Source organism: Aphanomyces astaci, assembly GCF_000520075.1.
Source record: "Aphanomyces astaci strain APO3 unplaced genomic scaffold supercont1.9, whole genome shotgun sequence".
Lineage (NCBI taxonomy): Eukaryota > Oomycota > Saprolegniomycetes > Saprolegniales > Verrucalvaceae > Aphanomyces > Aphanomyces astaci.
In genome coordinates this window covers 517,503-537,873 of record NW_009798272.1, presented here as the reverse complement: position 1 = coordinate 537,873, position 20,371 = coordinate 517,503, and the positions used below count along the sequence as shown (strand labels likewise).

Sequence of the window (20,371 nt, the reverse complement as noted above, 5' to 3'; positions counted from 1 at the left end):
TTACTATCGCAGTCAGCACGTTGGCATCATGGAGAATTCGCTTGGGGATGACCTGGCAGGACTTTGGGCAGACATAATGAACGAAGGCGGCGACAGCTCTCCGTCCTCGCATCACATTTCCTTCCCGCATGAGGACCACTTCATCTCGTCTTTGATGGACAACGGCGATGCTACGTCCGCCTCCACTACTTCATCGTCGACCTCAACAGTGCATGCGTCGTCCGCACGACTGCCTGCCGCCGCCACATTTCTAGAACGCGAACGCCAACGCAAGATGATGTATCGACGACGTATGAAAGACGAGGCTGCGCATTTGCAAGAGATGTGTACGCATCTCGAGTCCCGTCGCGTGCAGTTGATCCGTCGACGGGAGCGCCGGCTGCAGCAATCACCCGAGGAAAAGCGCGCCATCGAACAATGGGCTCTGACTGTCCAGGTATTCTTCGTATGTTGGCCTCCTCGAGACCTTTATCTATCCCACCCTTCGTCAGACTATGCGAGACCAAAATGCCGCCACCATGCAGTACAACGCGACGCTGAGAGATTCCATCCGCCAACAGATTCTCATGGCCATGTCGTACCAGCGGACAGTGCGCCATGCCCTCCATCACATGGTGTGTTGGGATTATTCCTCGTTTATCGTCCCCATCACAAGGCAATCCATGGGAGCGTTCCCATTCTGACAAATGAACCCCCCTGTAGAACCTATCGCTGGCCAACGACGAGCGAAAGCGCGACAACATTCATCGACTGCTCGTGCACCAGCGGGCGCAGCTAGAGCACATTCGCGTGAAATGGGTAAATTCCTGTAATTCATCCGACGTTTGGGCAAATTCCCCACGTATGGGACTCATCTCGGGGGGCTAGCTTGGGCATTTAGAAGGGGAAGACAAGTGCAATGTTACATTCAATGCAGCCCAAACTGACATTGCCCATGCCGAGATCGTGCGGTGCCGCCGATTTCAAAACACACAGCCAGCCGTTGCCGCGAACCGCATTTGGCTGCAGCTCACGGGCGACACGACCCACCACTCGACAGCCAAGTTGGCGCCTCGAATAGCCCAAGTAAGTGGACGTATTCTGTTGCTTTCTATGTTGGACCTTTGTCTATATGGTTAAGGGTCCGACTGGTAACCTGAAATATTACAATATTCTAGCCAAAAACCGCCATTTTAATACCAAATTCAATAAATCTGATAAGAATTGAAACATGTTTTGGTTGAATCCAATCATTCCAAGTGGGATGGATTTACTCCCTTGGGGAGGTCGGTCCAAAGCGCCATATTACGAAGTGTAGACCATTTGCCTCCATTTTACGAAAATGGTATTTTTGGTTTATCCCATTTTGCCAGAAAATGGAATATTATTTTTGAAATGTTATTAGACGCACCCTAAGTGTTTCCATTGGATCAAACGTATGTGTAGCGACTCGACACGATCGACCCAGCTACGATCTACACACGGGTTTACATGAACGACGACGTGGCTCCGTTTGGTCTGAACGTCGTCCAGCATCGGTAAGCACGTCCAGACTCCAAAGTGTGCTGGGGTTGTTGGATGGTGTCGTGGGGTTCAAAAATTATCGCAAGTCGTTGACGTTACAACGATTAGGCAGGACTTGCTGGATCGGCATTTGATCATGTATCGTACTATGGAGGATGGCCACACTTGCTTTGATGACGTGATCAAGTGGGACGTCGTGTGTTGGTACGTAAACAGAATTCTTTTTTATTCTTTAATCCGTGTCGACAGGCTCGAAGTGACGCAAGAAGACAGCGATACACTTGTCAAAGAATATATTTCGTACACTCAAGTTGGCCACGACGCCATCTTGCCTGCCCTCCTCGGATGTATGTCTCTTGTTAATACCTATATTGTCTCCCATGAGTTTGGGAAATATATATATATATGGATGGTAAAGGTTGGGATAATTAGGTGATGCCGACAATGGCCAAGTTGCTGCGAAACAATCGAAACTGCGTGCGTGGATGCAGCAAGTGGTGTCGAAATTGTACTCTGGCTGCAAAGTGCCTTTGGTACCGTCCACGTCGTAGGGTTGTGTGTACCTGCCGATCTAGTTCATCAATTAAACTTTGTGCAGTTGTCTATATGCACTTAATTATACAAGTCTTGGATGTTCTTTCAAGTCGTCGTACTATTAATAGTACTATTATAGTATGATTACTAGTACTAGTGTGAAGGTTGAACACTCGGCCAAACGCAACGAAAATGATTTGCCGATTCCACGCCACACAACGCACACAGTAATATTGTGCATTTCACCCAAATTTGGACAAAGTCATTTCGCCAAATAGCTTTCGAATTTATTTTATCCTATTTAATCTTGCATACACTATAGTATACAACGATTAGTATATATGTGGTTTTGCGTTTGGATTGGCAGAAATCGACATGACGTGGTTTGATTGGCTCAGGCAGTTCTCTGATCAATTCTCCTACAGACATCGATTCTTCTGTTTCGAATCCTTTTGATCATATCATTGTGGTTTGGGGGTTGACTTGGCGCTGCCAACAATGGGGTCGTCGTCGTCGGGAGCCAGCACGACAGCCCCGTCTTTTGTCACGCAATGGCCTTTTAAATACGTGGCACGATGCGAGGCCAGCTTGAGTTGTTGCAGCAATTGATCCGCTATGATCCCCCATCAATCGATTCCAATGGCCACACAAAATACAAGTAGAGTTCCTTCGATTGCATAACATTCGGTAGAGATGAAATAGGTAAAAACTAACTTACGTGGAGTGGACCACGACAAGCTCATGTGCCCAGGGTGGATTGGAATGTCCTTTGCCTTTTGCATGTCATTACACTGACGTCTGGCTTGGTCGATCAAGTGGAAGTTTGCCATGGCGCTGTGAACATCCAAGAAACCGTTGGCTTTTGCATAGTCCAGCGCTGTGTGGCCCGTACGATCGGGGATGCGTGGGTCTGCTCCTTTCTATATGTAGGCACCAATTTAAATATATACTATATCAAATGCTCCATACTATATACATATATATGTAAATATCAAATACTACGTAGTACGCAATATTAAGAGTCAAATTGCAATACATGCAGCAACTTCATCACGGCGTCCTGTATGCCGAGCTTAGCGCAACAGTGCAACGCGGTTTCGGAAAATACGTTCTAGTCAAAACACTCGTAAACTCAAGCATCAAAATGATATATATTTTGACGCTAGACTTACCGTCGTGTTGGCCAACGCTCCGTGGCTTAGCAACTTATCCAGAATGGCCACCGCCTTGGACGCCCGCAATGTCCACTTGACGGAAATGTTGTGCGGTTTGTTGGGCCGAATGTCTCGCCAGATGCAATGCAGGGGTGAGTCTCCGTTCCCATTCGGCACGTTCGGATCAGCCCCTCGATCCAAGAGGGCTGCCACGACGTCCACATTCAACAGACGGGCAGCGGCCATGAGGGGGGTCGACGCCAAGCTACATACCGACAGGTAGCTATATACTTCTCTACAAAAAATATGCAAGCACCTGTGGCTTTTGCTGGGGTCGAGCGTGATGGAGCCATCGGTGGTGTTCTGCACCACGGCGACGTTTATATCGACAAATACGTGCTCTGTCAAAAGTAACACAGCTTCCCTGATGGTCGGATTACTGTGATTTCACCACGGACACTTGGTGCTGTACCGAGTTCGACCTGTTACCAACAACCGCCAAAACGTCGCCAGGTCTTGCGCAGTCCCCACCGCAGATGCCAGTCGATGCTGTCTTTCGTCGTGTTGCACGCGAAGGAGGTGTCTACGTACACGAGAATCAGAAAGTGCAAGGTGCACTTGTCGTACTCTTGTTCCGTGAGAGTGTCGAGCATGGATTGCGCCGTAAAGTGCAATTTCCCAGACTATGTCACACATTACGACGCCTTTTTTGAACGCTTGAGACGGATTACCTCCAACGTGTGCAAGCAGTCTTGGTAGTCGCTTTTGGCTGCACTTGGTACTGCGTTGGCCAAATTCGGTGCGCTCGCCGAGGCGATTTTGAGTCCGATGGACAGCTTCTTTGCTAAGGCGGTGGACATGCGCTCCTTCTCGCGGACGACCTGCACGCCAACGACGACGATCATCAGACGTTTTTTGAATCTACCAACCAGCGAAGTACTCACCTGGCTTCCTGGAATGGGAAACGGATGTTTGATAGACCGAAGGTGATACATTCCAGACACGTCGGCGGGTCCAAGTGGCACCAATGGCTTGACGGCCAGTACGAGTGTTTCGTCCTTGGTCCATTTGGTCGAGTCACTGTACAGCCCAGCATATATTGTGGGGTCGTTCGGCAGAGTGTCCTGTACGAGGGACTTGAGGTGCGACCGAGCTCGGGCGCACTGCGTGTCGCGCAGTGCCTTTAAGAGAAGAGTTGAAATGTAAGCCAAGATGTAGTCTGCCATGTATCGGTTACCGTTTGGTCTTGTATTCTGCGGAGGGTCTGCAGCTCTTGCTTTGTCAGGTGCCGCTTGTGCGTGGACGACCACATCGTGGCATCTCCCATGATGGTTGCCCTTGCCAGGTTTCACGAACCGTTTCAGGTTTGGCCAATCGTCGATCTTCCTTTTATAATACACTCGAATTTCAACTAGAGATATTTTAAACTGGTTCGACTCTTACATATATAGTTGAAATCCAGGAACTTTGAAACATATTGTTTTTAAATCAATGTTTAAAATACGCAAATTTAATGGCTGCGAACAAAACAGTTTTGAGTTCCACCGATACGATCCAGGATGCCCTTGTCTTTCGTCGTGAACTTCCTCGAGGATGCCTACTCGAGGCTTGGGCCCAACGGTGGCCTCATTGTATTGAACCCGCACATTCCAGAGGAATTTCGCACGTAACGTTACGCTGACAACCGTGCAAGTGCTGGATCCTAACGCCAATCCGTAGGGAATGGTTCTTGACGCCTAAACAACATGCCGTCGAGACGATTGCATTTGGCTTTCTCTATGCATCCATTGCTTGGTTCTGCCATAGTCGTGCCGTTAAAAGCGAGGCTTGGAAGGCTCTTCAACCTGCCCGGGCGCCAACGGCTGTGGATTGGGTCTGTTTTGTGCTGGCGACATCGTCATACGCCGCGGTGAGCATGCCAACAAGGTCGCAGCTGACTCATGCCACGATGGATAGGCCTACTACTACAAGCATATTGCACCAGGAAGCTGGCGTGTGGCCTACATGCTTCAACCTTGTCACGTGTTGACTGCTTGGATTGCTATTTTGAGCGTCCTGCCAGGCCGATGGGCCAACTACATCTTTCAGGTGCTTGGACATCCCACGATTTGAACGACTTTCATCTCATGGCGGCATCTGTAGGTCATGGTAACACTGACCTGGTCTTCTGTGGTGGCCATGGCATTTCCGGACTTGAGCGACTACACTCATGTCGTACGTTCATCGTTGTACTCGAATCGACTGTTCACTGTCAATGTTGATGGCTCTACGGACAATAGGGCGACATGTTTAACTATTGGTACGAACACGCCCTCATCCTGGTGCTTCCCATTGTCCTCAGCGTACGTGCGATACATGTGTGCGATTGGAGGTGACTTCACTTTTGACGTAGCGAACTGGGAGGTTTACCTTCCTTGGCAACTGGCATTTCATCGTATTGGGGTACGCCACCACGGGGCTGTATCACTGCGTGTGTCTCCAAGTGGCTGCTTTAGCGACGAATGTGAACGTTGCCACGATGGCGGTACGTAATCAATCAGCTAGTACCGGTAGATGCTGCGAACGTGTGCCACTCATCGTTGAATGTAGTCGCCGCCTGCAATCTTGGCACACTTGGGCGTGTACTACCGCGCCGTGCAATATGTCATGTGCTTTGTGCTGCATCTTGTGTACAACTTGATCATTGTAGTCGGATGCTACATGCTGTCCACCAAGCAACTCAAAACAGCGTAGCCACCATGACCTGTCAAATTCGGATTGTGAATCTTCAGATATTAGTTGTGGGTTGAAAAAATCCAGCTGTTTGGTGAATTGTCATTTCGAAATCACCATTTTGAGCTATATCACTTGGGAGTTTTCCCTGTGTCCCGTGACTGTACGACAAGCACGAACACAACTTATTGAAAACGAAATAGACGAGCCAAGCGAATACTACGTAGTAAAACACACAAACGACGCACACAGTACGAGTATGCGTTGTTTCTAAGGGTATGAGCAACCATGGAGCGCCTTGGGTTGGGATTTGAGGCCTCGTTTTTGTCTGTCGGAAATAGAAACACCTCACCATCGAAACCACAGGGAATTTTCCCCGTGAGAATTCCCGTGGGATATTATTGGGCACTTTTGAACGTTTCGAAGGAACCAACCAGCATCACTTTGAAAACCTGCCGACGTCACGACCTCGTCATGGTATTCACGCACGCCGTGGACTACCTTGAGGATTTCTTCCTCAGCATTGGCCCTGGCGACGAACCCAAGTTCCCGCACGTCCCGGCGACCCTTCGAAGGTGAGCCGTCATGCATCCATGCTGCCTCACACACTGCTTGTAGCGTGTGGTACTTGACGCCGCGCCAACATGCTATGGAAACCGTTTGTTACGTGATGATATTTGCTCCGATGTGCTACGTCGCGCTCAAGCAAGCGTTGAACCATTCCAAGTGGAAGAATCAGCGGCCGATTCGCGCTCCCACCGCGTTGGATGGAGTCCTCGGTGCTATCACCATGTCGTCGTTCTTGGGGGTACGTGCCGGCATCCCAATCATTCGTTCAAGGATGTGATTCTCATATGGCCTCCAGGTGTGCTACTACAAAGCCCATTCCGTCAATGGATGGCGGCTTCTGTACATGTTCCAGCCGTGCCACGTGATGACATTCACACTGGCGATCCTATGCATTGCACGGGGCCGCACCGCCAACTTTATCTTTCAGGTGTGCACCTATTCCATTTCATGCACGGTTGTGCCCATATATGGCTGGTTTTCCACTCGTAGGTGTACGTGGCCATGACGTGGTCGTCGGATTGCGCGCTGGCGTTCCCAGACACGAGCGACTACATTTACATTGTACATGACTCTTCATATAGTGTCCTCTTGGCTAGAGTGTCGAACGCTAATACATACATATATTGGTGGTCCCCTAGGGCGACATTTATAACTTTTACATTGAGCACTACTTGATGCTTGTGATTCCCGTCCTGCTCTGCGTACGTTCAGACATGTCAAAGTCGTCGCTGACGTATATGGGTTGATTGGTGTGTGTGTAGGTATCTGGTCGATACGAATACATTGGCAGCCCTAGCTGGATCCTCTTTGGTTTTACCGTGATTGCGCTGTACCATGCGATTGTATTGCAACTTGCGTGTTTGGTTACGGAAGTGAACATCGCCACACTCATGGTATAGTCCGTGGATATCTCTGATTTCCCGGAAGGAGGCTAGTATGATGACGACGCGCCGATGATGATGCTATGTAGTCGCCACCAAACGTCCTGCGCAGCCTAGGGGAATGGTATCGACCAGCGCAATACGGCATGTGCTTTGTCCTGCACTGGGTGCACAACTTGTCCATCACGGGCTTCGTGGCGATCGCGTCGTCGTCCAAGGTGCTCAAGCCGCTGCTCTCGCCCAAGCAGCATTGATACACCCATAGATCGAAAGCAACAACATACTTGAAGTATGTAAATATGCGACTGCAATATTATTCTAAATAAATATAGTACGGGTAGTTATTAATATTGCGCCAAAAGGCCCCGAACGTAAAACTTTGACGGGTTGTTAATATGGGGTTAATATGGGTTGTCATGTACGCTAGCTATACTTAGGTGCTGGTTGCTGAATAGTTATGGTCCTTGGAGACTACAACTATGACATGCGTCACCAATGACTGGCGCGACTAAAGGCTCACGTTTGACACTGCCGTGTGCTCCATGTGGCATGCACTTCAACGCGACTTCGCTGAGAAGCATGAGCGAGCTAGCGCTGCTCGTGCAGCTGCTGTTGGAGCTGTCGTCGCTACAGGCATCGTCAAACTCTGGGTCCAGGCTATGGTCGTCTTCGTCCTTGCCACCCCGTTTCTTACGCCACCATTCCTTGAAGTACACATTTCTCCGCTCTTTGTTCTTCTCGCGCCACTCCTTCATCTTTTGCAGTCGGTGGGCCTTGTTCTTGGCGTGGTTCTCTCGCTTATACGCGAGTCGGCGCTCTCGGTTCTTGATGTGGTACTGCTTGCACTGCTCATTGCGCTTGAGTCGCTTCGCCTCAGCTTCCTCCGCCGTGAGCAATTTCTTGACCATGATGTAGTGGAACCGCGAAAATCGGAAAATGTGGAGATCTTGGCGGAATCGTGGTTAAATATCGAACCGATCTTTCGACACTGGGCGTTACACTTTCGATGGTCATCCGGATAACAGTACATTGAGCCACACCCATCATCCCTAGAAATGGCTAAATTTATGAAGAGCCTGCTTTATTGATGCATACATAGACGCCTGGGAAACCAAACACGCACAGACGACCCTGCATCGCGTTCTTTGCTCACCCGATCAACAAGACTGCATGGCCCATGTAAACGGGGATTGCACGAATTTCTTAGGTTGAAGTTGACGAAGGAATCGTATCCGGACGATATACGACCGTTTCAATCTTCAGGAAGGATTCACATGTTAAGCAATGTGGTAGTAGTCTCATGCAGATACTACTAACGTTACTACCAACGCAGTCTGGAGGACGAAGCGTATATACACTTCAGTTGGTTGGGACAATGGTATTTGGGATATCACGTCTAGTGAGCAGGGGTTTGACAGGGAACGAACTCGATTGCAATGTTCAAGTTTTGAAGAAATTGTCGATCCAGTATTTCGATCATCGTTCGAGCAAAGTTACTAGTAGTACTACTAGTGTAACTGCCGGTGAATAATCATGCAGAAACGATTGAACATGTAACGATGCGATGGTGAGGACGAGAGCGACTAGACTGCACATGAACCTACACAACTTGGTCGGAGGAAGCTCACCACGGCTGACGTGACATGAGTATGGGTTTAACGCTAATGCTACGTGGTTGTTCTTATAATATCTATCAGTAATGGTTGGGGGGGGTAATGGAGCGGCGGTGCGAGGATGCAACTGCGGAGGTGGGGAGGTGGGTCTGTGCGTTAGACAAGAACACGCTGGAGCATGAGGCTATGTCATCCCCAAGTATAGGCACAACAGCTCCTCGTCTTCCTTCTTCACAAACCGACCTTTGACTCGTAACCGCGAATCGGCAAAGTTCTTGCGCACACCATAGTTGATTTTGCGCCCCCATGTCCGATGTTTTCGCTTTTCCAAGTATCGCTGGATGCGCTCCGCCCGGTCTTCGGGGGAATAGCTCCCGATTCTTCGCTTCGTAGCGTCCCCATGAAGATGGTACGAATCGCTGTCGCTGGACGACCATGACGACACAGAAAGTTTTCGCTGGCGGTCGGTGTCATGGTAGTGGAGGTCGTCGTCGTCGTCGTCTTCGGTGCAACTTGTGCTGGGGCGGAGGTAATGGCCATCCAAACTTAAGTCTTCCACTTTCATTCGCTTCAGCCCTTGTTCCATCTTGGTCACCGACACCAATGACCACGCATCGTCGACGCCTGTGGGACTGTTCATAAACTTGAACTCTTGTTGAGCCAGTTCCGTGAGGTGACGGAGCGTCGAGGAGGTCGACCCGCTTGGACCTGACGGTACGCAGACGTCGACGAGGTCGCACAAGTCATAGTCGCGTACCATACCGCCCTTGGTGAGGGCCATCAACGATTCCGCGACATCAATGTCGTCTACGGCGTCGACAGCGTGTAGCAACAACATGGCAATGACGATATTCCAGGGACTGCAGTATCTTCTTTCGCTCCCACGACAATGCTTGACGTGTGGAGAAAAAGTTTCTGCATTTGCAGTTTCCAAATCACAAGGGGCAGAATGTTGGTCGAACCGCGTATCCGGACACCTGCTCAATACATTCTCTCCACAATCGCATTCAATGACTGTACTACTTGAAGCACAGTTATGCTGGACCAAGGTCTTATGAAACATTATAACCTTTAGCAAATTATACACGACTCTAGCAGGTTCGGCCGCCTCAGCCTATACTGGGCGGCATACAATTCACTGTCAACGAGGATGAATGTTTAGGGTAAAAAGATCTTCCACGTGTTGAAACAGCAAGACACGTTGAACTTGTGCAATCCTATTCGAAGGCAAGGGACGACTACAGAAGACACAAACAAACGCAGTGTCCGTCGATGGTTTCACTCGTTTTGGAGTGTCAAGGTGAAGGGTGTGGCGCATTGCACCTTGGGCTACATAATTTCGAAGCATGGACACAGAGAGCAGCAGCAGGTGGCCGCGTAAAAGACGGCCGCAAATGCCTAAATGCCTAAAATAAGTTCTGAACCAGGGAGAAATACGGAACGATAGAAACCAAAACCAAAAGAGTTTACTTGGAAATAGTATGGCACATTCCGCTCGGACTCTAAAAGTAGACTATCCTTGATGAACCTAATTAGGCTATAGTAAGAATTTTGGCTTTGTTGAAGTGTCGACGTAGTGTACAAACGGCGGTGTTACAGAAGCGTCAACATGGTCGCGGACGCAGATGAGGACGAGGCATGCGATACTGGTGGAGACGGAATTCTGTTCCACATTGTCCGTGGCATGCGCGAGCCTCGTGTCCTTAACGGCAGGCTCACGGCGCCCTTCTATCGATTCCAAGCTGTATACAAGAACGACATCGTGATGGAGTCGCGATCAATCATTTCATGACACCCTCATGGAGCGCAAGCGCTTGATTGTCATTCCCAACTCGTAACTCATGGACACAACTATCAAGACGAGCTGCTTGCATCCTGCCCCTCAAGATGGAAACCCTACACGAGGGCTGCATTTCCTTCCTTTGTCAACTGCGTTGTCCAGCCGCCCCATCACATCAAGCAAGCATGAACACGCCACCCAACGACTCCGACTAGTAGTTCGAGGGGTTACTACCCACAAAGCAAGCATCGGTTACTCAACCACGCAAAAAGACTTGCCCCAAGCGCAACGTCGTAAGTATAGGTAACGTTAGTTATTGAATGAGAACTAACGAGTACCGGTGGGCATGACAAGCTTTGACGATATGGTTGAGACTGTGGATACAGATGAGGTGCATGCGATACTCAAGTTGACGAATGTAGATGGAGCTCTGCGTTGATCAAGGTGGGTACTTGATTAGCGATCACTCCAAGATGAATTGATCGCGAAGATGTTGGAGCTGCATGCGAAGTTCTAGCAGTGCATATGGGAGGTTATGTATCAAGCAAGGCATAGATAGGACTCACCGTTGTCGTCCAAGTTCGAGTAACGAAGGGCCATCAAGCGCTTCAACAACATGTTCTGGAGGTCGCTGGTATCATCGACCGTCTTCACCACCAGGTTTTCCTCTCTTAAAGCAACCGTCGGGTGGAGACTTGATGCCAACTCGCACACTGATTTGGGCAGTCCGCAAACTTTGGCCATCATCAAGCCATATCCATGTCGGAGCTCCGTAGGTCCGTCTTTAAGCTTGTACTGGAATCGCAAAATGTTCTACATACCACTTGTTAGGGTTGAACGATCGGTAGAGTCATACAAACCTTGTCTGTTGTCGTCGCTTGCAAATGGTAATTGCTGCAACTGGGATACAGTTCAGACAGTTCGCGCAAGCCATGAAAATGGGTGGCAAAGAGGCAGAACGCTCCCTTCTTCATCAACGATTCCGACACACTCCAAGCAATTGCAAACCCTTCTTCGTTGGATGTTCCTCGCCCCAATTCGTCCATCAACACCAACGACCGACAAGTACAATTGTCAAGGATGAAGGCTGTTTCTTGCATTTCCACGGTGAACGTGCTCGCGTTTTCTTGCATGTCGTCGGACGTGCCAAATCTTGTGAACAAGCGATCACGCAGGGCAATACTGGCCTCCACGGCAGGGACGTAGCAGCCAATGTGGGCAAGCACTGTGATCACAGCCACCGTTTTTAAATGCGTCGACTTTCCGCTGCAATTTGGTCCAGTGACAACTAGAACAATGCCATTAAACAAGTACCAGGTAGGGACGACCAAACCATTGAAAGTCACAACGACGTCCAAGTGCTACAAGAGTCTTAGTACATCAAGGGATTACACCTAGCATGCGCACAGTATCATTAGGCACAAATGGTTGGTCTTGCATCATTGTTTCGATCAGGGAATGCCGCCCTTGGTTTATGGAGAGGCAGCCGTGTTCAGTGACCTCGGGGCAAGTGTCTACATCAAATTTGAGGTTTTTCACTAGTGTCCAAAGCAAACATGGTTGGTCAGCGGGGGACAATGCCACAAGATTCGCAAAGCTACAATGTGTGTGATGAATTCCCAGCTGGAAGTTGGTGGAGCAGTTGTCAAACCTCAGCAGCATGTCCAACGTGGCGATATTTTCCACCATCGAATACAAACTTGCTGCATGCGGTCGAATTTCATCGAGCAACTTTTGGATCATTCCGTACGACAGCGCGTAAACCTCTTGAATGCATTCGGTCGCTCGGGAGTTGAGTGAGCTAAACTGTTTCGTTGTGCACGCAATGCCTACTCATTCATGAGCATGCATACATATATACCAAAACATTCATTCCATGGACGTACTTTTGTTGAATTTCACGCATTCCTCAAACATCGGAGGTATGTCTTGCCTCAAATTGGCTATGGACAAATGATAGCCGCGGCTCGCGCTGTAATCGCCTCCATGTTAGGTCCGAGTAGATTAGGGGTAGTAATTGTTTGTGGTTACCTGTGATTCAATTTGACGTTGAACGCATATTTCTCCTGGTACTCCACGACTTGTTGATGAATGGCGTCCATAATATCAACGAACGTCGATCGAGTGAGATCTAATTTGCCGTCCAGGCCACTTTTCACCGCAAAACTGCCTTGAATTTTCATGTGACGAGCGGATTTCTTCCAGTGCGAGCTACAATCCACGCGAATGTGTACATGATTTTGTTGTCTCAAATGCTCACGACGTACTTGGGGTCAATGACTTTGCGAATAGAGTCTTGGATTTGGCGGAATTCCTCGTGTTGTAAGCTACACGGCAACAGTCGAGGCACAATGCATATGCAAGTTTACGTGTATACCTCGAGACAATTGCTTTGAGGAGCGTCGAGTTTGAGTCGATCGATTGTAAACACGTTTTCAAACGAGGCAACGCGTCCAACGTGCTTTTTAAGGCGACAATGCTTGCAACGCCTTGTTCGAAGACCCGAGTTGTCGCCAACTTTGGAACAATGACCAGTTGGGCCTGGTCCGAATTTGAGAACAGATCCAAGCAGTTTGCGTTACCATGAGTATCTCGAGGTCGGGAAGTTCGGGCAGGATTTCTCTGGCATCGAAAAATGTCGATGGATGGTCAAGAAGTGTTCCAACGACTTGCTGACGCCCATTGCTGTACCATTGTCAACACAAGCTCGTTCAGAAGTATGTGTAAACTGTACAGTACATCGTCTCGAGATCTGAATTTGGTCGTAAAATCTACAGTGCTGTAAGCAAACGCTGTACACACCCCATAACCTCATACCGTAGTTCGTAACAAGCGCTTTCCAACTGACGTTTGAGTGTAATCGATTCTCGAAACCAAGGACTAACTAAAAATTAGATGGAAAACTAACCATACGTCGTCAACGTACTTGCTGAGTTGAGCCGCTTTTCGCCCCACGCATGAGTTCAAGGGAGGAAACAGTGTTGTAATCCATCAATAACACTGGTGATGCTGTGTTGACAACGGCCTAAACGCAGTTAATTGCGCAACTTAACAAAGGGTTTCACAACCTTAATCGTCTTTTGTGCAATATAGACCCCCTGGATGAACTCGACATATTTCACCATGCAAGCAACCGACCCCATGACAATGTAGTTCTACGAGATCAGAGTTAGTGGTGAATGACCAATCGAAGTCAACCTTGAGGAGGCTCATATCGAGACAGTTCATGGCAATTCGTTTCAAATCGTCTGCCCCTTTGGCTTGGCTATTGCAAATACTGGTTACTTCAAATGTACAGTACCATGGAGACAATCGTACTCAAAATACTTGCGTGCGATGGGAACAATTCGACACATGCTGTTCTTGAAATGCTTTCGAATTTCTTGATGCAGACTTCTCGCCTTGTTTGTCTCGACGAGCAGAATTTCGTCGGGCTATACGTGTTGAATGGACATTTTCCTTTTGATTACGTACCTGGTAGGCATCGAGCAGCGATATCGTCTCCATGAACGTATGCGTGTCGACCATGTTCGAGATCAAGAGCTCATGAGGTGCGGATATATCGATTCCGGTGATCCCAACTTCGCGGCATTTTCCTTCCGCCACTACCGCAATAAACGTTCGCCTCGCCGGTCGACTTGCCGTTGCCACGCGTGGAGTCTTTGTCTTCCTCGTGGACACATCCTCGTCCATGTTGATGCGGGTACGCAGAGACGCGTCTTCCTCGGTTTGTACTGTCCTTGTAGATCGCGACATCGAGCTCACTTCGTTCAAAACTGAAAAGTGCGTACCTTCGCGCGCTATTTCTTTGTGATTACAACAATAATCACAATGTTATATGTGAATTTGTATGCTCTTCGAATAATATTTAACCATTCGGATGACATCAATTATTATCCGGAAGCCACCAACTTCAAGTAACGTTAGGAAAGGCTGCACAAGATCCACATCAGCCAATCGTTGGCGAGAATAAACCTCTGCAACGGAATATTTCAATGCTGCAGTGCTCGTTTTTGCCCCCTCGTCGCCGCAATGATCCGCTCATTGATCCGCCGCCATGGGGTTCGTCATGCGACGTCCAGTTCCCGACTGGAGACTCTGCGCGCTAACCTGGCAGATGAGGGCAATGACCTGCACAGCCACCGCTTCGAGCAAGAGAGCTATTACTCGTCCCTGCGCAAGCCAGTGCTGGAAGCGACCACCATCAATCCTGAAGCATACACGTCGATAGCATTTTACGAGCGTGAGCAAGAGCTTTTGTTTGCCAAGAGTTGGCAAGTGGTTGGATATACTGAGGTGCGTTGAGGAGTTCTATCCCCTTTGGGCTAACGTGCATGTAGAAACTTCGGCAACCCGGGGACACCATTGTGAGTACAGCGGCCGGACAACCCATCCTTGTGACTCGTGCAAAGGACAATGTCATTCGAGGGTTCTACAACGTATGCCGTCATCGCGGAGCGCAATTGGTGTCGAAGAATGGACGGTTTTCAGTCATTAGTTGTCCATACCATCGATGGGGGTATGCGTTGGACGGTCGTCTGATCGCGACCCCGATGTTCAAAGGAGACGGTGTATCGGAAGGAGTGCTTCCACGAAACGAGTCCGAGCCATCGGATGCGCTGAAACAGGTACCTTGTCCTTCGTTCCCCCATGGACCCTCCATCATGAACGTCCATCATGCAGGCGCTTTCCACAGACTTCGTGAAGAACTTCAACACAAAGGACTACGGATTGCTTCCTGTCCGCGTCGACACATTCGGTCCGTTCATTTACGCAAACGTGAGCGGTGACGCCCCGCCCCTGGCCACGTACTTGGGCGACGTGACACATTCGTTGCACGACTACCCGTTTGATGAGCTCGTGTCGTTCAAGAGCACGACCGTGTCTGTGAAATGCAACTGGAAACTGCTGGCCGAGAACTTTATGGAGTACTATCATCTCCCTGCAGTCCATCCGCAGCTGTGCAATGTGTCTGGCGTTGACGACCACCATCGCGCGCAGGTGGTGACCATCATCGTCACACTCATGTTTGTGTTGACGGAGTGTTGGTTGCAGGGCACAGGGAGCTACATTGGGTTTGCCACGTCACCACTCACCAACGGCGGCACTCCGTTGGACATCAACTTGCTGCCGCCGATGCCTGGGCTCACGGGGGCGAACACGGTCACGGCGTGGTTCCACCATTACTTTCCCAATGCGTTTTACTTTTTGCTCCCGCACGGGTTGTTTACTGTCATATTGGAAACTACGGGTAACACGTTATGTATATATATATCGAAGAAGGTTGCATCGTTCGACGGGGGGTGTACGTCCATATTGTATAGGACCGACCACGACGGTGGAGCACGCCGAGTTGTTTGTGCACCCAAGTGTGTACGACGTGCCAGGTACGATCATGGCACCAAAGCATATCAAGATATGCTCATTCCGCGGGAAACATGTAGATCACAAGGACAAACTCGACAAGATGTGGGCATTCTACGACCAAACCAACAACGAAGACTTTGCCGTGTGTGAACGGGTGCAAGTAGGCGTGACGGTGCGGGCGTACCAAGGAGGCCGCATGACATTTCGGTTCGAAGAGACGATCCATCGCTTTCAAAACATGGTCGCCGACTACATGACGTCTCACCCGACCATTCCCAAGAGCGACACGTCGCCCCCGTACACATTTGAGCAAAAGTCCCAGCAGTAATACTACTAGTAGTACTAGTAGTACTACTACTTGGTAATGATACAGGTTTTCAACAGGTTCTGTATGTAAATGGCGTGTGCGAACGTGTGCCTCCGACGACGGGAGATGGGAGCCATGGCATCATTCAAAGAAGGGAAACCATCGCTCCATTCGCCATCGTTCACGGTGAAAGTCGGTGGGAGTTCCGTGTGGTTATTCTGACAATGCAACCGCAGGAAGAAGGTGATCGTTCCGAAAGGGCAAGCATGGTGTTCCCATGGCAAATGAACTCTACCCTTATGAGGATACGTTGGCGGACTCGACAACGAGATGCATATGAGAGAGACCTGCGACACTGTACACCCCAGACCAAGTAGACCATTTGATAAGACACTTAAAAATCAGTTAAATAAGCTAAAGACCGCGAACTGGCCAGTCGATTTACTATGCCCCAACGTCCATGTCGTCGTCGTTGGAGGTGTGGTTATTGTCCATGTTGGCCACAAAGCAACATGCTAGATTCGTGTACACGTAGTGCTGCATGACTTCAATAGCCAAGGGACTCAGGGTAGTCACGTCGAAGTTGGAGTCGACGCTGCGCTCGAGCACGTCGAGCCATTGGGGTTCGTAGGCAGACACGATGTAGATCATTTCTTCCAACGCGTCCGTCGGAAGTTGGTTCACTTGGTGGACGAGGAACTCGAGCTCGGTTTCTGATGGGGATGCCGTACATGCGTCGCAGACGACAGGCAATGGGATGCATGAGATGCACGACTCGACTTGCATGGAGGTCATGGTAATGGGGTGATGGAGAGCGGACAGATTGTCGAATGGCCAATCCAATTCCGTCGTTGTGGCAGCATTTCCCTGCCGGTGATCGACTCGTTGACTCGCACGTTCTCTCCACGGATGCGCTGCTGGTCCCATGTCATTGCGAATCTTTTTAATTTTCTTGTTCGGGTGGTTTGAACCTTCCCGTTCTATACAAAGTCTCATACTATGTTTCTTTGGATGTACGTTTAAAAGCATTAATTTTAGATACAGATATCTTATTTCTTTTAAATCTTTGTTTAAAAATATGTTTTAATTCGATTGCTCCGACAGTGTGAGTAAAGACGCCCAGATACCGTTAAACGGACCGATCGAGTTCGAGTGGTTTAAACGTATGCGTTTAACGATATTGTCGTGCAAAAAACCGCAAGCGATGTGGCGACGAACATAAAAACGACTACGTTTTACTTGTGATGACGTCAAACGTGACTTCAACTAGCCTGTGCCATTAATCGAGATCATCCGTGAGACAGACTGGATTGATAACCAACGGTGCCAATGTTTGATTGGATAAAATGACTTAATTTTCAATCCGACGTTCTGGAATTCCGACCACAATGCAAGTGCAGTGCTGAAGTACTATTAATAACAGTTACGTTAACGTTATTAGTGAACGCTTTCCAATGCATGCTGCTAAATCCATAACGAAGGATACAGGTGTATAAATATCGCAGATTACGTCTTGTCAATTTTTTGAGTGATGACAATGGTTCATATATTGGGTGCACGCTGGGATATACCTTCACTCCTTGATTTTAGTGACGTTGATCGTTAAAGCCAGGTAATATTATTGCACGAAGTCACTTTGATTCATATTTCGTATGCAACAACTAAAACATCTCACTCTGTCGCCTCACACAAAGTGGGATAAACTACTGGGAAATACATCAAGTCGAACAAGTGACGGTCAGTACCATCACTCCATAAACTTGAATACGAGGTCGAGCAAACCCTGATGGAACTGTACTGTAGAACGCTCTCGGCGTTCAAGGGGCTCCTGGAGCAACCATTCAAACATTTCACATTCGGCAATTTAGCATGTCCACTCGATACCAAATGTTTTCGCCAATGCAGCATTCACTCCAGCCTTGCTCTACGACCCAAACAATGAAGCACCAGCTACTCCAGAGACTCACGCAGCGAATCACAACTTTATCGAGTGATGGACTCGAAGGGTTGCTGCAGCTAGTAGCGTACTACGAGCCCCAGTGGTTCATTTTGCAAAGTCAAAACGACGAGGTCAACTTGGATCTCCCATCCTTGAACGCCGTCACGTTGCATGCCATCGAGCGTTACGTGGCCTCGACGGTAGGGTAGCCACAGCAAGTCAGACCGAGGCCAAATCCACCAAGAATGCGGTAACATCACGTTCAAACCCCCCACCCACTGCGCGCTAAAAAATTTACTCCAGCCCGCGTGTTCATGGCTTCCAAACCGCCGCTCTCGTATCTCTCCATCGTTAGCGTCGACAAAGTCCACCTATGAGCCGTCGTACTACTGTAGTAGGCGTGTACTAATATTATGTACTAGTATAATGTTATGTGTAGTCTTAATGCACATTGTTTCCTTGTATTTATAAACTATGGTGTAACGCAATTGAGCCTTCATATCAAAGTTGTTTAAGGGGCTACATATCTATTTTGGGGCGCTGCACGAACCTCAGTGGCCAATGGTCGTGCCGCCCAGATCACGCAGGACTCATTTTCGTTCTGGGGCCATCATCACGTTCAACCGACATTTGCAACCATTTGGAAGCTCCCGCCTCTCGTGCCGCCACCCCCACATTCGAATTCGACTTCTCCCATGAGCGCCCTCTTTCGCGCTTCCCCCGACGCCAGCCCCACCGCCCGAGGGGCCGCGCCCGTTCTCGTCGAATTCGTCGCCAACAAACTGTTTTACACGTCCGTATCCGCGGCCCCCAAGTCGACCGAGGACATGCTCTACTTTTCCATCGACAACCAGCTCATTTACTGGAACTACTGCCTCGATTTTGGCCCGCTCAACATTGGCCACGTCGTACGCTTCCATGATATTGTCCAGGACGCGTTCGCCCAGGCGGGTCGGCTCGGGGCCAACACCCGCGTGTGCCTCTTCTCTAGCACCAACGGCCAGCGCCGCGCCAACGCCGTGTGCTTGCTCGGGTGCTGGGGGGTCCTCTTCAAGGACATGACGGCGGCGGCGGCGTGGGCGCCGTTCCAAGACCTCCGGTTCCCCCCGTTCCATGACGCGACGGATTTTGAGTGCTCGTACGACTTGAACATCAAAAATTGTCTCGACGGGCTCGAGAAAGCCAAGGCCAACCGGTACATCAACACGAGCACGTTCAACGTGGACGAGTACCAGTTTTACGAAAAGGTCGAAAATGGCGACCTGAGCTGGGTGTCGCCCAAATTTATCGCGTTTGCCGGTCCGCACAACAAGTTTTCCAACAAGAATGGCCAAATCACGCTCACGCCGGAACACTATGTGCCGTACTTCAAAAAGATGAACGTGACGCTCGTCGTGCGCCTCAACGACAAGTGCTACGACCGCAATCGGTTTGTCACTGCTGGTATTGACCACCTGGACTTGTACTACCCCGACGGAACGAATGCCCCCATGAACATCCTCAAGCAGTTCATCGAAGCGTCCGAGCGCACGCCGGGTGCCGTGGCCGTGCACTGTAAGGCCGGGTTGGGTCGCACGGGGACGTGCATCGGGTGCTACATGATGAAGCACGAGCAGTTCACGGCCCGCGAAGTCATCGGGTGGCTGCGCCTGTGTCGCCCTGGAAGTGTGATTGGCCCTCAACAGGACTTTATGGAGGAAGTTCAGGACTTTATGCGCAGCGCGGCCGACTTGCCGAGCGACGAAACCAAGCACGACGTGGCCCAGAATTCGCCGTTGAAACACAAGTCCGAAGGCAGCATCATGACCAACATGAAGAAAGGCGCGCTCACGTTGCTCATGCCCGGGAAAGCAGTGGGCCGACCTGCGCCCAACAAGAAGATGACGATCAACCCCCAAGGCGACTACTTGGTGGCTCAAAAACTATCCAACAGCCCCCCGCAAAGCCCCGTTCGCAGTCCTCCCAAGTCTCCTCTCCGCATCCGATAGATCAACCTAGGAAGATATATAGC

At 49.6% G+C, this 20,371-nt stretch overlaps 10 protein-coding genes across 36 annotated transcripts; 6 read left to right on the top strand and 4 right to left on the bottom strand.

Annotated features, from left to right (window-relative positions):
• The first annotated feature begins 14 nt into the window (after positions 1-14).
• On the top strand, positions 15-2,144 carry H257_04996. Of its 2 annotated transcripts, XM_009829699.1 has the most exons (8): positions 15-436; positions 492-614; positions 703-798; positions 868-1,065; positions 1,426-1,517; positions 1,612-1,707; positions 1,753-1,850; positions 1,936-2,144. In XM_009829699.1, exons 1-8 carry the CDS (start codon positions 29-31, stop codon positions 2,052-2,054), a joined length of 1,230 nt encoding a protein of 409 aa, XP_009828001.1. In that variant the 5' UTR covers positions 15-28; the 3' UTR covers positions 2,055-2,144. The 2 variants fall into 2 exon arrangements, with proteins under 2 accessions (XP_009828001.1, XP_009828002.1); XM_009829700.1 differs by lacking the exons at positions 1,426-1,517; positions 1,612-1,707; positions 1,753-1,850; positions 1,936-2,144 and having other exon boundaries at positions 868-1,194.
• A 235-nt stretch (positions 2,145-2,379) lies between these two features.
• Positions 2,380-4,549, bottom strand: H257_04995 (hypothetical protein). Of its 6 annotated transcripts, XM_009829694.1 has the most exons (10): positions 4,429-4,549; positions 4,136-4,372; positions 3,923-4,072; positions 3,819-3,874; positions 3,664-3,774; positions 3,508-3,615; positions 3,210-3,456; positions 3,074-3,148; positions 2,756-2,957; positions 2,380-2,650 (listed from the first exon to the last, which is right to left on the bottom strand). In XM_009829694.1, the coding sequence occupies exons 1-10, from the start codon at positions 4,516-4,518 to the stop codon at positions 2,499-2,501; spliced, it is 1,428 nt and encodes a 475-aa protein (XP_009827996.1). In that variant the 5' UTR covers positions 4,519-4,549; the 3' UTR covers positions 2,380-2,498. The 6 variants fall into 6 exon arrangements, with proteins under 6 accessions (XP_009827996.1, XP_009827995.1, XP_009827998.1 ...); XM_009829693.1 differs by having other exon boundaries at positions 3,210-3,615; XM_009829696.1 differs by lacking the exon at positions 3,074-3,148.
• Positions 4,550-4,718: 169 nt separating this feature from the next.
• On the top strand, positions 4,719-6,037 carry H257_04994. Of its 2 annotated transcripts, XM_009829692.1 has the most exons (7): positions 4,719-4,857; positions 4,911-5,100; positions 5,148-5,279; positions 5,334-5,405; positions 5,471-5,533; positions 5,584-5,715; positions 5,781-6,037. In XM_009829692.1, exons 1-7 carry the CDS (start codon positions 4,751-4,753, stop codon positions 5,922-5,924), a joined length of 840 nt encoding a protein of 279 aa, XP_009827994.1. In that variant the 5' UTR covers positions 4,719-4,750; the 3' UTR covers positions 5,925-6,037. The 2 variants fall into 2 exon arrangements, with proteins under 2 accessions (XP_009827994.1, XP_009827993.1); XM_009829691.1 differs by having other exon boundaries at positions 5,584-6,037.
• A 292-nt stretch (positions 6,038-6,329) lies between these two features.
• H257_04993 (hypothetical protein) lies at positions 6,330-7,722 on the top strand. Of its 8 annotated transcripts, XM_009829683.1 has the most exons (7): positions 6,330-6,478; positions 6,522-6,711; positions 6,769-6,900; positions 6,963-7,034; positions 7,112-7,174; positions 7,235-7,366; positions 7,444-7,722. In XM_009829683.1, exons 1-7 carry the CDS (start codon positions 6,378-6,380, stop codon positions 7,606-7,608), a joined length of 855 nt encoding a protein of 284 aa, XP_009827985.1. In that variant the 5' UTR covers positions 6,330-6,377; the 3' UTR covers positions 7,609-7,722. The 8 variants fall into 8 exon arrangements, with proteins under 8 accessions (XP_009827985.1, XP_009827987.1, XP_009827986.1 ...); XM_009829685.1 differs by lacking the exon at positions 6,963-7,034; XM_009829684.1 differs by lacking the exon at positions 7,112-7,174.
• Positions 7,716-8,279, top strand: H257_04992 (hypothetical protein). The gene has a single exon (XM_009829682.1). The coding sequence runs from the start codon at positions 7,850-7,852 to the stop codon at positions 8,267-8,269; it is 420 nt and encodes a 139-aa protein (XP_009827984.1). The 5' UTR covers positions 7,716-7,849; the 3' UTR covers positions 8,270-8,279.
• Positions 8,280-8,963: 684 nt separating this feature from the next.
• Positions 8,964-9,879, bottom strand: H257_04991 (hypothetical protein). The gene has a single exon (XM_009829681.1). The coding sequence runs from the start codon at positions 9,803-9,805 to the stop codon at positions 9,152-9,154; it is 654 nt and encodes a 217-aa protein (XP_009827983.1). The 5' UTR covers positions 9,806-9,879; the 3' UTR covers positions 8,964-9,151.
• A 666-nt stretch (positions 9,880-10,545) lies between these two features.
• On the bottom strand, positions 10,546-14,525 carry H257_04990 (hypothetical protein). 12 transcript variants are annotated; one of them, XM_009829671.1, is made up of 19 exons: positions 14,222-14,525; positions 14,066-14,181; positions 13,946-14,012; positions 13,816-13,902; positions 13,674-13,772; positions 13,565-13,627; positions 13,487-13,518; positions 13,330-13,432; positions 13,125-13,288; positions 13,015-13,074; positions 12,779-12,958; positions 12,634-12,719; positions 12,399-12,576; positions 12,304-12,344; positions 12,155-12,261; positions 12,081-12,108; positions 11,608-12,035; positions 11,314-11,560; positions 10,546-11,260 (listed from the first exon to the last, which is right to left on the bottom strand). In XM_009829671.1, exons 1-19 carry the CDS (start codon positions 14,501-14,503, stop codon positions 11,211-11,213), a joined length of 2,418 nt encoding a protein of 805 aa, XP_009827973.1. In that variant the 5' UTR covers positions 14,504-14,525; the 3' UTR covers positions 10,546-11,210. The 12 variants fall into 12 exon arrangements, with proteins under 12 accessions (XP_009827973.1, XP_009827976.1, XP_009827971.1 ...); XM_009829674.1 differs by having other exon boundaries at positions 14,066-14,525; XM_009829669.1 differs by having other exon boundaries at positions 12,155-12,344.
• A 254-nt stretch (positions 14,526-14,779) lies between these two features.
• H257_04989 lies at positions 14,780-17,360 on the top strand (the record flags this gene model as incomplete). 2 transcript variants are annotated; one of them, XM_009829667.1, is made up of 6 exons in its annotated part: positions 14,780-15,043; positions 15,088-15,330; positions 15,431-15,748; positions 15,803-15,998; positions 16,072-16,134; positions 16,192-17,360. In XM_009829667.1, 6 exons carry the CDS (start codon positions 14,780-14,782, stop codon positions 16,440-16,442), a joined length of 1,335 nt encoding a protein of 444 aa, XP_009827969.1. In that variant the 3' UTR covers positions 16,443-17,360. The 2 variants fall into 2 exon arrangements, with proteins under 2 accessions (XP_009827969.1, XP_009827970.1); XM_009829668.1 differs by having other exon boundaries at positions 15,803-16,134.
• On the bottom strand, positions 16,737-17,364 carry H257_04988 (hypothetical protein). The gene has a single exon (XM_009829666.1). It carries the CDS (start codon positions 17,346-17,348, stop codon positions 16,866-16,868), a length of 483 nt encoding a protein of 160 aa, XP_009827968.1. The 5' UTR covers positions 17,349-17,364; the 3' UTR covers positions 16,737-16,865.
• A 1,691-nt stretch (positions 17,365-19,055) lies between these two features.
• Positions 19,056-20,348, top strand: H257_04987 (hypothetical protein; the record flags this gene model as incomplete). The annotated part of the gene is made up of 1 exon (XM_009829665.1): positions 19,056-20,348. The coding sequence occupies one exon, from the start codon at positions 19,056-19,058 to the stop codon at positions 20,346-20,348; it is 1,293 nt and encodes a 430-aa protein (XP_009827967.1).
• Between the last annotated feature and the right edge of the window lie 23 nt (positions 20,349-20,371).